At 41.2% G+C, this 13,280-nt stretch overlaps 1 protein-coding gene across 1 annotated transcript in view; it reads left to right on the top strand.

Moving 5' to 3' along the window:
- The window catches only part of ELP2 (elongator acetyltransferase complex subunit 2), a 59,779-nt gene that overhangs the window by 38,534 nt on the left and 7,965 nt on the right, over nucleotides 1-13,280 (top strand). The window contains exons 14-21 of the mRNA XM_007538548.3: nucleotides 180-249; nucleotides 1,443-1,538; nucleotides 2,060-2,117; nucleotides 3,003-3,075; nucleotides 6,057-6,249; nucleotides 8,002-8,123; nucleotides 10,992-11,125; nucleotides 11,710-11,823. Of these exons, the coding sequence (XP_007538610.1) occupies nucleotides 180-249; nucleotides 1,443-1,538; nucleotides 2,060-2,117; nucleotides 3,003-3,075; nucleotides 6,057-6,249; nucleotides 8,002-8,123; nucleotides 10,992-11,125; nucleotides 11,710-11,823 (860 nt within the window). The remainder of the gene's footprint in view (nucleotides 1-179; nucleotides 250-1,442; nucleotides 1,539-2,059; nucleotides 2,118-3,002; nucleotides 3,076-6,056; nucleotides 6,250-8,001; nucleotides 8,124-10,991; nucleotides 11,126-11,709; nucleotides 11,824-13,280) is intronic.

Below are 13,280 nucleotides of genomic sequence, written 5' to 3'. Positions count from 1 at the left end.
ACACATTCAAGCCCCTAGTATATACTTGCAGAGGGGAAGTTTCATGAGCTTCAAAGCAGTGCTGCAGGTGTCTCTTTTTCCCACCTACCCGTCTCCTCTCAATTTCCACCTATCCTGTAACATAAAGTAACATAAAATAAATAAATAAAGTAAAATATATATTATACTTTTTATTCCAGCAAGAGGGCGATCTTCCAGAAGGAGCTACTGTTCCTGCTTTGGGATTATCAAATAAGGCTGTCTTTCAGGGTAAGACTTTAGCCTCCAAAATTATTGAAATCCTAGTGGTGCGTAAGATCTGTTTACACACTGAAGAAAATGTACCTAATGTTTTTATAGCTAAATTAATAATCCCATTATACCCATCTATTTTCTTTGGCTAGTAGTGGTACATTCTACCTACAAGCATGCACATCCTGAGATTGGTAGTTTCAGCAAAGTGTGTTTCATGGGGAAATACAGTCACTGGAGCTACTGTTAGTAGCTCAAACAATCTTTTCCACAGTTTTTTTTTTTTTCCCTCCAGGGTTATTGCTGGGCTCGGTGCCTGCACCATGAATCCACCACTCCTGGAGGCCATTTTTCCCCCTTTTTGTTGCCCTAGTTGTTGCAGCCTCCTTGCGGTTATCATTGCCATTGTTGACGTTGCTTTGTTGTTGGATAGGACAGAGAGAAATGGAGAGAGGAGGGGAAGACAGAGAGGGGGAGAGAAAGATAGACACCTGCAGACCTGCTTCACCGCCCGTGAAGCGACTCCCCTGCAGGTGGGGAGCCGGGAGCTCGAACCGGCATCCTTACGCCGGTCCCTGCGCTTTGCGCCATGTGCGCTTAACCCACTGCGCCACCGCCCGACCCCCTTCCACAGTTTTAAAATGTTAAAATGAAAGGAATCAAGAAAACAAAAGAAAAAAATAAATAAAATGAAAGGAATCATCAGGGAATTGACTAATGCTCCAGGCAGAGCAATTTGAAAATATAAAGTAGGGTAGAGAGGTCACCTGTTGATTCTGTACCTTTCCAGGCATGAGGTCTTGCCTCAAGCCCTGGTACCACATGGCACATGGGAACATCCTGTAGTGCCCACAAAGCTTCATGGATGGTGGGATAGTGAGTGCTGTGGTGTGTATCCCCCTATAGCGCTCTCTCTCCACATATTTAATTTTTTTTAAGAAAGGAAAAAAATTGACCTGAGAATGAATTAAGGAATTATGGATACATGAGTTTCCAGCACTGGAGAAGAAAAAATGATAATATGTATATGTACCTGCACTAAAATAATAGAGATTTGCTTTATTTTGGAATCACATAGATAAAACTTTGAACTATACTACTTTGAAGTTGTAGTGCTTTCTAACTAGTCGGTGACCTTAATATTGTGACATGTTTAGCAGACATAAAGTTAGTGACGATTTCCATGATTTGGTGTGTTTCTCTTAAACTAGGAGATATAGTTTCACAAACTTCTGATGAAGAGGAGCTGTTAACTAGTACTGGTTTTGAGTATCACCAAATGGCCTTTCAACCCTGTACACTTACTGGTAAGAAATGATGAAAGGTGGTCCGGGAGGTGGCACAATGTGTAAAGCATTAGACTTTATTTATTTGTTTACTTATTTATTTAACATTCAGCAGTAAATACAATAGTTTGTACATGCATAACATTTCCTAGGTTTCCATATAACAATACAACCCCCACTAGGTCCTCTTGTCATCCTTTTTGGACCTGTATTCTCCCCCACCCCCCACCCCAGAGTCTTTTACTTTGGTGCAATATGCCAACTCCAGTTCTGGTCATTAGACTTTCAAGTATGAGGTCCTGAGTTCGATCCCTGGCAGCATGTATTACCAAAATGATGTCTGACTCTTTTTCTCTCTCCTATCTTTCTAATAAATACATACAAAATCTTAAAAAAAGAAATGATGAAAGGATGGCTTAATTACATCGTTAGTATACAGGGGATGTTGTTTGTCCCCTCAACCTAAATTAGTACTGAAGAATTTACTTTTTTATTTGCATTAAAACAGAAAATATAATTGTAGTGCAATAAATTTGTTGTAGAACCTCCCACTGAGGATCATCTTCTACAGAATACTTTATGGCCTGAAGTTCAAAAATTGTAAGTTAACTATATCTAGTTCTTTGGTTTTATTTTGTCATAGCTCTGTGGGTACTTCTTCTCCCCAGCTTGATATTCTCTCTCTCTTAATTATTATTGTTTTTTTAATTTATAAAATGGAAATATTGACAAGAGTTGGATAAAAGGGGTACATTTCCACACAATGCCCATCTCCATATCTAATCCCCTGCCTTGATAACTTCCCTATTCTTTATCCCTCTGGGAATATGGACCCAGGATCATTGTGGGTTGCAGAAGGTGGAAGGTCTGCCTTCTGTAACTGCTTCTCCGTTGAACATGGGCATTGGCAGGTCGATCCATACTCCCAGCCTGTCTCTCTCTTTCCCTAGCAGGGCAGGGATCTGAGGAGGCGGGGTTCTAAGATACATGCTGAGGTACTCTGGCCGAGATTCCCAGGTTGAAAGCAGCTTCCTTTTTTTTTTTTTTTTTTAACCAGAGCTCTGCTCAGCTCTGACTTATAGTGGTGGGGGGATTGAACCTGGCATTTAAGAGCCCCTGTCATGAAAGTCTTTTGCATAATTTATGCTATTTCCCCAGCCCAAGATTTTTCAATGGCTCCCCATCAGAATCATCCCATTTTGTTTATTGTACTACCTGGTTTGGGGTAAAATAAATAAATTATATTATCAATTTGATTTTCGTATGAGCTATATCAGGGAAGCTAACATCTCCCACCCCCATCCACCCATTCACTCTCTGTATTTCCCCCAAATGCTTCCCTAGACAAAAATGTAATGTTTCTTAAAAGTACTCTGTTAGCTAGAGATTTGACATTACTCCTTGAACATTTTTAATTTGTGCAGCATGAGGATAGATACTTTTACTAATATAGGAACCATTCATTTTCTCTTTTTTAAATTTTAGATATGGACATGGTTATGAAATGTTTTGTGTTACTTGTAACAATTCAAAGACTCTGCTTGCTTCAGCTTGTAAGGTAGGGAATGTAACTTGAATGTTACTTTTTTCTTCTACTGGTTCACTGGCTATCTTTATCAAATAAAGATATATATATGGATCACCTCAATTTCAAAACCATTTATAATATCTTTTAAATTTTTATATTTTGTCATTAATAATAAGTTACAAGACTGAAGAGTCACAAGGTATAGTTCTATGCCATAGCCACCACCATACTTCTTTTTTTTGTTTGTTTTTAATTCTTGTTTATAAAAAGGAAACACTGACAAAAACCATAGGATAAGGTGGATACAACTCCACACAGTTCCCACCACCAGAACTCCGTATCCCATCCCCTCCCCTGATAGTTTTCCTATTCTTTATGCCTCTGGGAGTTGGATCCTATTCTTTATGCCTCTGGGAGTTGGGTCATTATGGGGTGCAGAAGGTGGAAAGTCTGGCTTCTCTTAATTGCTTCCCCACTGAACACATCATAGTTCTTGTAAAGTCCTAAAGACAGTTTGTTTCTGTTTTGCATTATTTTGTTTCAGAATGATATATTCTAGTTCTCTAGATTCCACATAGGTATGAACCCATTTGGTAGTTGTCTTTCATTTCTTTTTTTATTTTTATTTTTTTATTTTCCCTTTTGTTGCCCTTGTTTTTCATTGTTGTTATAGTTATTGTTGTTGTTATTGATGTTGTCATTGTTAGATACGACAGAGAGAAATGGAGAGAGGAGGGGAAGGCAGAAGGGGGAGAGAAAGAGAGACACCTGCAGACCTGCTTCACTACCGCCTGTGAAGCGACTCCCCTGCAGGTGGGGAGCCAGGGGCTCGAACCGGGATCCTTTCACTGGTCCTTGTGCTTTGCGCCACTTGTGCTTAACCCGCTGCGCTGCCACCCGACTCCCAGTTGTCTTTCATTTCTTTTATTTTTTAAATTTATTTGTTTATTTATTCCCTTTTGTTGCCCCTTTTTATTGTTGTTGTTATTGATGTCATTGTTGTTGGATAGGACAGAGAGAAGTAGAGAGAGGAGGGGAAGACAGAGAGGGGGAGAGAAAGATAGACACCTGCAGACCTGCTTCACCACCTGTGAAGCAACTCCCCTGTAGGTGGGGAGCCAGGGGCTTGAACCAGAATCCTTATGCCAGTCCTTGCTCTTTGTGGCGCCTACACCTAAACTGTTGCGCTACCACCTGACTCCCATGTTGTTCCTTTCTTTACCTATTTTACTAAGCATACTCACCTCCAATTCTGTCCACTTTGTCCCAAAGGACACACTATTTACTATTTATTTATTTTATTTTTTTACACCACAGAGTAGTATTCTCATAACTTTCTTAACCAGTTATCTTTTGATGACATTTAGATTGGTTCCAGTCTTTGACCATTGTAAATAATGCAGCTCTGAATATAGGGGTACATATTTCCCTCTGGATAAGTGTTTGCATTTACCTCTGGGTAAATGCCTACTAGTGCTATTGCTGGGGATTAAGGTAATTCCATTTTTATTTGTTTAAGGACTCTCCATACCATCATCCAAATGGGCTGTTCCAGTTTGCATTCCCACTTGCAGTACAGAAGAGTCCCTTCTACTCCACAACCATGCCAACTCCTGTCATTTTCTGTTTTGTTGATGCACAGGTGTGAGATGGAATCCAGATAGCATGAGGTGAGGGAGATAGCATAATGGTTATGCAAACAGACTCTCATGTCTGAGGCTCCCAGGTTCAGTCCGTTCACACCACTGTAAGCCATAACTGAACACTGCTATGGTAAGATAGAGACAGACCTGCAGGCCTGCTTCACCACTTGTAAGCTTCCTTCCTGTAGGTGGAGAGTGGGGGCTCCTTCCAGAGTCCTTGTGGATGTTAATGTGGACTTAACCAGGTATACCACCACCACTACCCCACTTTTTTTTTTCCATTATATATTTTAAAAAGATTTTATTATGGGGCCCAGGTAGTAGCACAGCAGGTCAATTGCACATGGTGTGAAGCATAAGGGACCGGCTTAAGGATCCCAGTTCCAGCCCCCAGCTCCCCACCTGCAGGGGGGTCGCTTAACAAGTGATGAAGCAGGTCTGCAGGTGTCTATCTTTCTCTTCCCCTCTCTTCCCCATCTCTTTCAGTTTCTCTCTGCCCTATCCAACAATAATAACAAGGGCAACAAAATGAAAAAAATGGCCTCCAGGAGCAGTGGATTCATAGTGCAGGCACTGAACCCCAGCGATACCCCTGGAGGCAATATATAATTTTTTTAACTTAAAAAAAATTTTATTCATTTTCGCTTTTGTTGCCCTCGTTTTTATTGTTGTTGTAGTTATCATTGTTGCCATCATTGATGTCACTGTTACGACAGAAAGAAATGGAGAGAGGAGGGGAAGACAGAGGGGGAGAGCAAGATAGACACCTGCAGACCTGCTTCACCACCTGTGAAGCAACTCCCTTGCAGGTGGCTCGAACAGGATCCTTACGTCGGTCCTTGAGCTTCACGCCATGTGCGCTTAACCCGCTGCACTACCGCCCAACTCCCTGTAATTTGTTTTAATGATAGAGAAACAGAGGATGTGAGACCATAGCACTGCTCAGCTGTTGTTTATGGTGGAAAGGGGTTTGAACCTGAGATTTCAAAGCTTTGGACATGAAAGCCATTTGTATAACCATTATGCTGTCTCCCTGGTCCTACCATTATCTTTCTTTCTTTCTCTTTCTTTTTTTTTGAGACTAGAACGCTGTTCAGTTCTTGCTTATGGTGGTGCTGGGGATTGAACCTGGTACCTCAGAGCCTCAGGCTTGAAAGGCTTCTGCATAACCATTATGCTATCTCCCCAGCCATACTTGTGTTTTTCTCCCAGTGATAATATCTGCCTATGCAAATATGTATAGATCTTTTTTATATTCATAAAGACACATAAATATGCCTATAGACATGATATATTATTTTGAAAAATATATTCACTTTGGTTTACTTATTATTATTTTTTTTTAACAATTTTATCTCTGCCCTACAGGCAGCTAAGAAAGAGCATGCAGCTATCATTCTTTGGAACACTTCATCTTGGAAACAAGTCCAGAGTTTAGTTTTTCACAGTTTGACTGTCACACAGATGGCCTTCTCTCCTAATGACAAGTTCTTACTGGCTGTTTCCAGAGATCGAACCTGGTCACTATGGAAAAGACAGGACACAAACTCACCTGAGTTAGGTAAGACAACTTCTGATTGGGATGATTATTATATTCATTTAATCCATACCGTGGGCTAAGAGAAGCTGAAATGGTAACAGTAAAGCACAAAGTTTTGTGATTGTGAAAACTTTTACTCTTCTGTGATAATTAAACACGTTTTGACCTTATATGATTTAAATGCAGTGACTTTTGGATTGACCTCCTAATGATCATGTGACTAATAAGACAGGGATTTGGAGGCCAGGTGGTGGCATACTCATTACCTGGGTTCAAGCCCTATTCCGTCCCTATAGGGAGGAAGCTTCATGAGTAGTGAAGTGGGTCTGCAGGTGTCTTTCTTTACCTTCAACCCCCTTTCCTTTTTTTAAAAATTTTTATTTATTTTCCCTTTTGTTGCCCTTGTTTTTTATTGTTGTAGTTATTATTGCTTTGTTATTAATGCCGTTATTGTTAGATAGGACAGAGAGAAATGGAGAGAGGAAGGGAAGACAGAGAGGGTGAGAGAAAGATAGACACCTGCAGACCTGCTTCACTGCTTGTGAAGCGACCCCCCTGCTGGTGGGGAGCCGGGGGCTTGAACTAGGATCCTTACGCCAGTCCTTGCACTTTTGTGCCACATGCGCTTAACCCGCTGCACTACCACCCATCTTCCCCTTTTTTTATATGTATTTATTTATTTCCCCTTTTGTTACCCTTGTTGTTTTATTGTTGTTGTTATTATTGTTGTTCTTTTTTTTAAAAATATTCTCTTTTGTTGCCCATGTTTTATTGTTGTAGTTATTATTGTCGTTATTATTGATGTTGTTGTTGTTGGATAGGATGAAGAGAGGAGGGGAAAACAGAGGGGGAGAGGAAGATAGACACTTACAGACCTGCTTCTCTGCCTGTGAAGTGACTCCCCTGCAGGTGGGGAGCTGGGACTCGAACTGGGATCCTTATGCTGGTCCTTGTGCTTGGCACCACCTGGGCCTAACCCACTATGCTACTGCCTCACTCCCTATTGTTCCCGATGTCATCGTTGTTGGATAGGACAGAGAGAAATGGAGAGAAGAGGGGAAGACAGAGAGGGGGAGAGAAAGATAGACACCTGTAGACCTGCTTCACTGCCTGTGAAGGGCCTCCCCTGCAGGTGGGGGAGCTGGGGGCTCGAACCGGTATCCTTACGCCAGTCCTTGCGCTTTGCGCCACGTGCGCTTAACCCACTGCGCCACCGCCCAACTCCCCTTTTTGTTTTTAAACCAGAGCTCAGCTCTGGTTTATGGTGGTGTAGGGAGATTGAACCTGGGACCTGAGAACCTGGCATAACCATTATACGATTTCCCCTGCCATTCTCTCCCTCTGTATCTTCCACTCCCTTCTCAATTTCTATCTGTTCTATCACAGAAAAAAAAATAAGTACAAACAAACAAAAACCGAAAAATGGTCACTAGAAGTGGTAGATTCATCATGCAGACACTGAACCCCAGTGATAAATAACCCTGGTGGCTGTTGAAAAAAAAAAAAAGAAAAAAGATTTTGAAGAAACAAGTAAATCATGAAACTAGAGGATCCGTTATCTTAATCATTCTACTCACGTTACTTTGATACTTGATAGCATCTTGCTCACAGTCCTCTGGTATGTGACAGCCCAGTCTTAGTCTTTTGCAAAAGTCAGCAGACTTATCAGTTGGCTACTAAATCATTTGATGTAGGTGACTTTCAAAATGAGCTTTCTAATAGGCAGAACCTACTTCCTATGTTTTGTTAAGTAGCTTGTTCATTGTTTTTCAGACCCAATTTTTATTCTCTTTGCATTCACCAACAAAGTGACTGCTGTGCACAGTAGAATAATTTGGTCTTGTGATTGGAGTCCTGATAGCAAGTATTTCTTCACTGGAAGTCGGGACAGAAAGGTAATTTTTTTTTTAAACATAAAATAAATTTACCAGATATGTTTACATTAAAAAAACCTATAATTTTACCTTCTGATACAACTTTAAAAATGAATTTATATATTATCCCTTTTTGTGTTTTTCATACGCATAAACACACAAAAATATTTTCTTGTTAATTCTATAAATACATCTCATGACAACTATGAACGGGATCTGTCAGATACATGAACTTCATTAGTTGCCCAGTGGAATAAAACGAGTAAATGAAAAAAGAATAAGACTTAAGAAATTGGTAGTGTAAAGGGGAAACAAATTTTTTTAAACATGTTTATAAATTTAAACTTTCCCCCCCTGTGTTGAATAGTTATGCCTTTTCATTCATTGGTGGAAGCTATGTATATGTCCGAGCCAAGTTCTGGAAAAAAAAAATCAAAACAAGTTAGTGAACTAACATTGTTTTTTTCCCTTCTAAATATATGTGTGTGTGTGTATTTTTTTTTTTTTGCCTCCAGGGTTATTGCTGGGGCTCAGTGCCTGCACCATGAATCCACTGCTCCTGGAGACCATTTTTACCCCTTTTGTTGCCCTTGTTGTTGTATCCTTGTTGTGGTTATTATTATTGTTGCTGTCATTCGTTGTTGGAGAGGACAGAGAGAAATGGAGAGAGGAGGGGAAGACAGGGGGAGAGAAAGATAGACACCTGCAGGTCTGCTTCACCGCTTGTGAAACAACTCCCCTGCAAGTGGGGAACCAGGGGCTTGATCCTTTCGCCGGTCCTGTGCTTTTCGACATGTGTGCTTAACCTGCTGCGCGACTCCCTTCTAAATATTTATATTTTACTGAGACAGTTACAGATAGATACATATAGGTACCAGAGCACTTCTCAGCTCTGACTTGAAGTGGTGCTGGGGATTGAACCTGGGATCTCAGAATCTTAGGCATGAAAGTCTTTTACATAACCATTATGCTATCTCCCCAGCCCCTAATATTGGGTTCTTAACCTTGACATTTTTCTCTGGGAAGTTTTCATCAGGCTTCTGAAATTTCCTGTTAATGTTCTCATCCCCTCCCCTTCTGTCTCTCTCTTCTGACATATTTTTAAAAAATGCTTTTTATTTATTTTGCATCAAGACAGAGGGGAGGGGCTGGGTGGTGGCACACCGGGTTGAGCACACATGTTACAATGTGCAAGGACCTGGGTTCAAGCCCTCAGTCCCCACCTGTAGGAGGAAAGCTTTGCAAGTGGTGAAGCAGTGCTTCTGGTGTCTGACTCTCTATACCACCCATTTCCTTCTCGATTTTTATCTCTATCCAATAAATAAAGATAATAAATTAAAAAAAAAAGACAGGGAAATTGAGAGGGAAAGGGGGAAATAAGAGTCAGACACACACACCGCACTGCTTCACTCATGAAGCTTCCTCCCGGCAGGTGGAGACAGAGGACTTGAACCCCTTTGTGCTCTGTAATGTATACATTCAACCAGGTGAGCCAGTCCCCCCCCCCCAATGTTATTTAAAATTCCTTTTTTTTCTCCCCCTGTAATTTCTCTTCTTTTTTTTTTTTCCCCCCTGTAATTTCTACAGACCAGATGCAGTGAGGCAGTTGAGCATATCCTTTGTTCTTCCTTCCTGCCATCTCCAGTTGTAGTCATGGAACAAAGTGCAGAAGTAGAAGGCTAGCTTGAGCATGTCAGACACGCCAGCCAGTGAAACACTGAAAGGGCAGCCTCTGGGACTCTTTCTCTCAGGTCTTCACCTCTGTTCACTTGCCTCTTCATTTCTGACATTTGTTTGCTTACCCGGTTACTATTGTTTGAGCCACTTCTGTTATGTCCATAAATAGGCTCCATAGCAGATGTCTGGGGCTGAAACAGACTTCACTCACTGTACATTCTCTCTCTCTTTTTAAAGATATTTTATTTACTTATTTTTAATGAAAGGGATACAGAGAAAAAGATAAACACAGAGAGCTACCAGAGCACTGCTCAGCTCTGGTTTATGGTGGGGCTGGGGATTGAACCTAGGATTTTGGAATCTCAGCCATGAAAGTCTTTTGCATAACCATTATGCTGTCTCCCCAGCCCAGTCTGCACATTCTGAGAAACAGACTTCTGCTTGCTTGAGTAGAGCCTTCTGTTTGAAATTTGGCTTTTAATTCAGTGTTTTGCAACTGTTGCCTGCTTCACTTTCCTTTTCTTTATTTATTTATACTTGAGCATTGCTCAGCTCTGGTTTGTGGTGGTGGGGTGAACCTGGGACTTTGGAGCTTCAGGCAAAACAGCCTCTTTGAATAACCTTTATGCTAACTACTCCCTGTCCCCTCATCTTTATTAACTAGAGCACTTAGCTCTGGCTTAAGGGGGTTCAGAGATTGAATTTGGGACCTTGGAGCCTCAGGCATTTAAATCTTTTGCATAACCATTATGCTATCTCTCATCAAGACTGTCTTCCTGATGGATAGGTATTGAAGAGGAAGAGCCTGGGGCTTCATTGCTCCCCTAGTTCTTATTGGTAGTTTCTCAGAATGGTGGCAGACATGGCCAGTAGACTCTGATTGGATTGGAATTAGTTTCTTGAAAGAAAACTTTGGGAGTCGGCGGTAGCGCAGTGGGTTAAGTGCAGGTGGCTCAAAGCACAAGGACCGACCTAAGAATCCCAATTCGATCCCCAGCTCCTCACCTGCAGGGGAGTCGCTTCAGAAGCGGTGAAGCAGGTCTGCAGGTGCCTGTCTTTCTCTCCCACTCTCTGTCTTCCCCTCCTCTCTCCATTTCTCTCTTTCCTATCCAACAACAACAATAACCACAACAATAAAGCAACAAGGGCAACAAAAGGGAATAAATAAATATAAAAAAAAGAAAGCTTTACAGAGTTTGATCTATTTACTAGGTGGTCGTCTGGGGTGACTGCGACTTCAATGATGACTCCATTGAGCACAGCATTGGCCCCTGCTCCTCTGTTCTGGATGTGGGTGGATCTGTGACAGCTGTCAGTGTCTGCTCAGTGCTCAGCCTCTCCCAGCGGTCAGTGTGTGTGTGTTATTGTTGTGTTCTTTTTAAGATCACCTCATGTCTCAATATGTAACCATTTTACATTTTTTATTCCTGACTCATCAGAGCTTTCAAGTTCTGATATTTTTTTCATGATGTTTGTGTTCCTCGTAAGAATTTTTAAATTCTTAGAAACTGCTGATACTCTATTGGTAAGAGACAGACAGATTGGGAAATGTGATTTCTGTTTCATCACTCAGATTATCAGCAGTTTTTGTTATTTTAAAAATAAATTTAAAATAAGCTTAATGGGGAAAAAAATTACAACTCAGGTGTGTGGTTCTTTCTCAGGGACAGGTGTCTGCAGTGGAACAGGAATTCTCCCAGCCAGTCAGGGAAACACTGCCATGTGGGCGTTACTGGAAGTGGACAGAGCTAGAGCTCTACACCCTCAGGGGTGAAGGGACATGTGTCCTTGTGTGCTGGGCTGGCTTTTCCAGACAGACCTTGAAAGTCAGGCACAGTTAGGACTGCTTGGGAGACCTCCCTTAGAGTAGCAAAGGAGAGAGCAGAAATTCACCCAGAAATAATCATTGTCTTCCCTCTCCTAAAATTAGGTACATTGTTGCAGTAGGACTAGAACGAGGAAAGATTTGTTTATATACCTGGAAAAAGACTGATCAAGTTCCCGAAGTAAATGACTGGATCCACTGTATACAAACAAGTCAAAGGTATTTTTCTACTTTTTATTCCATCTGATTAGATAGAAATCATGGGACCGGGAGTCAGGCGTTAGCACAAGGGGTTAAGTGCAGGTGGCACAAAGCGCAAGGACTGGCATAAAGATCTCAGTTTGAGACCCCGGCTCCCCACCTTCAGTGGAGTCACTTCAGAAGCGGTGAAGCATGTCTGCAGGTGTCTTTCTCTCCCCCTCTATCCATTTCTCTCTGTCCTATCCAACAACAATAGCATCAATAACAACAATAATAATTATTACAACAATAAAACAACAAAGGCAACAAATGGGAATAAATAAATAAATTTAAAAAGAAAAGAAAAGCCTAATAAAAAAATCATGGGACCTTTTGTGACAACTTTTATGATACGTTTGTTTGCATTGGGCTAAAAAAAAATCTCACCAAGTATTTACCAGCTGGTACCTCTGTGTCCTGTTTATTTATTGACTATGAGAAAGATAGGAGGAGAGAGAAAAAAGCAGACATCACTCTGCTGGTACATGTGCTGCCAGGGATCAAACTCAGGACTTCATACATGAGAGTCCAATGTGTTTTATTTATTTATTTTGTTATCTTTATTTGATAGAGATAGCCAGAATTTGAGAGGAAGGAGGAGATAGAGAGGGAGAAAGACAGAGAGACAACTGTAGCCCTGCTTCACCACTCCTGAAGCTTTGTCCCCTGCAGGTAGGAAATGGGGGCTTGAACCTGGGTCCTTTCGAACTGCACCATGTGCACTCAAACAGGTGCGCCATTACCCAGCCCTGTGAAGAGTCCAGGACTTTATCCACTGGACCACTTGCTTCACTTTTAAAAGTTTGCTTCACCAGGTGCTTGTTTGCCTAACACTGTTACTGCAGATAACACATTTGAGATGAAGAAAACTTTCTTAATTATGGACTTTAAAATTTGACTCCAGCAAATTCTTAACTGATTTTGGTTCAAAATACGGTGATTTTTGATACATTGTAGATTAAATTTCGAGGTTGCATTGCATGTTTGAACATTCAGTTTGATTCTATAATGGAGCAAAACTATTGAATTACCTCAAAATCCTATCACAGGCTTTCTGAAGCAGGGTAAGCACTTCGTGAACTTTAGTGGCTATGTCACCTGAGCTGACTCTCTGCACCTGCCATCTACAACCTGTTCCTGCCCTCACCCAGTAGACCGTGTGGACCATTTTATTTTTATCAGTTTTATTCTTTAAAAATAACTGTATTTTGGGCAGGGTGGTGGTCCACCTGGTTGAGGGCACATGTTACAATGTGCAAGGACCCGAGTTCAAGCCCCCCAGTCCCCATCTGCAGGTGGAAAGCTTTGCGAGTGGTGAAACGGGGCTGCAGGTGTTTCTCCCTCTCTACCCCCATATTCCTCTCAAGTTCTTACTGCTTCTATCCAATTGATAAATAAAGACCATAAAAAATTAAAAAATAAAAATGGCCATATTT

This window comes from Erinaceus europaeus, chromosome 15 (assembly GCF_950295315.1).
Source record: "Erinaceus europaeus chromosome 15, mEriEur2.1, whole genome shotgun sequence".
Taxonomy (NCBI): Eukaryota; Metazoa; Chordata; class Mammalia; order Eulipotyphla; family Erinaceidae; genus Erinaceus; species Erinaceus europaeus.
Note: the sequence above shows the minus strand (reverse complement) of the source record. Positions and strands in the feature narration are given on the sequence as shown.